Source organism: Charadrius vociferus, unplaced genomic scaffold, assembly GCF_000708025.1.
Source record: "Charadrius vociferus isolate BGI_N301 unplaced genomic scaffold, ASM70802v2 scaffold2125, whole genome shotgun sequence".
NCBI lineage: Eukaryota > Metazoa > Chordata > Aves > Charadriiformes > Charadriidae > Charadrius > Charadrius vociferus.
The window spans coordinates 22,110-23,095 of NW_009648402.1; the positions used below are offsets into that span (position 1 = coordinate 22,110).

General features: G+C 64.6%; 2 protein-coding genes across 2 annotated transcripts in view; one reads left to right on the plus strand and one right to left on the minus strand.

Moving 5' to 3' along the window:
* COL5A3 (collagen, type V, alpha 3) overlaps positions 1–539 on the minus strand; it is a gene marked incomplete at its 3' end in the record, with an annotated part of 22,567 nt that extends 22,028 nt beyond the window's left edge. Inside the window, exon 1 of the mRNA XM_009885369.1 lies at positions 515–539. Coding sequence (XP_009883671.1) covers positions 515–539 — 25 coding nt within the window. The remainder of the gene's footprint in view (positions 1–514) is intronic.
* Positions 540–546: 7 nt separating this feature from the next.
* The window catches only part of LOC104286740, a 9,198-nt gene continuing 8,758 nt past the window's right edge, over positions 547–986 (plus strand). The window contains exons 1-2 of the mRNA XM_009885370.1: positions 547–697; positions 774–953. Of these exons, the coding sequence (XP_009883672.1) occupies positions 547–697; positions 774–953 (331 nt within the window). The remainder of the gene's footprint in view (positions 698–773; positions 954–986) is intronic.

Here is a 986-nt window from a genome sequence, read left to right on the forward strand (position 1 = left end):
GGGTGCAGGGTGCGGGGTTTGGGGTCCCACCACTCCGTGCTCCCCCTAATCCATCCAGCCCCGGAGCGTTTTTATCCTCACAGCCCCCCGGACTTGAAGTCCCGTGGCCCCAAGCTCGTAGACCTCCCCCAAAGTGCGCCGAGGCATCCCTGTGCCCCCCACCAGGCGGAGCGGAGCTGGGGATATGGGGCAGCCCCATGGGGACACGGATGACACGAGCAGTACACGGCTGCGGACATACATGCACGTAACCGGGGCTGGCAGCACACTCCCACCCGGGTGGACAGACACACACACATGTGGTCCCCACAGGCCATCTCTCATCCCTGTGCCGCTCACTGTCACACACACACACGCCTGTGTCCCCACAACTCTGCTGCCCCACCGCCGACCCCACACCAGGGCTGGGGATTAGTCCCGGGGGGGGATTAAAGGCCGTGTTACCAAAGCAGCTTAGGGAACGTCGTCCTGGCTTGACCCTTCGACCCTGGCTGGCATCTGGGGTGCCCCTGACGGGCGCTGGGGGTCCCCACAGTCATTGCGACCATGCGGGACCTGCGGAAGAAGGAGAAATTGGAAGAGGCGGCAGGACCGGCGCTGGGAAAGACGTTGAGCATCCAACGCCTGGACGTCTGCAGCGATAGTTCGGTGGCGGAGTGCATGGAGAGCATCCCTGGGGGACGGGTGGACGTGCTGGGTGAGCAGGGTGGTGGGTTTGGGGGCCACACGGGGTGGCCAGAGGGTGTCTCTGAGCCCCCCTCATCATGCCGCAGTGAATAACGCCGGCGTGGGGCACGTGGGTCCGGTGGAGAGTATCAGCATGGAGGAGATGAAGCGCATCTTCGAGACCAACTTCTTCGGGGCTGTGAGGATGATCAAGGCCGTCCTCCCCGACATGAAGCGGCGGCAGAGCGGTCACATCGTGGTCATCAGCAGCGTTATGGGGCTGCAGGGTGAGCTGGGGGGCATCCCGCTGTGAGGGGGGG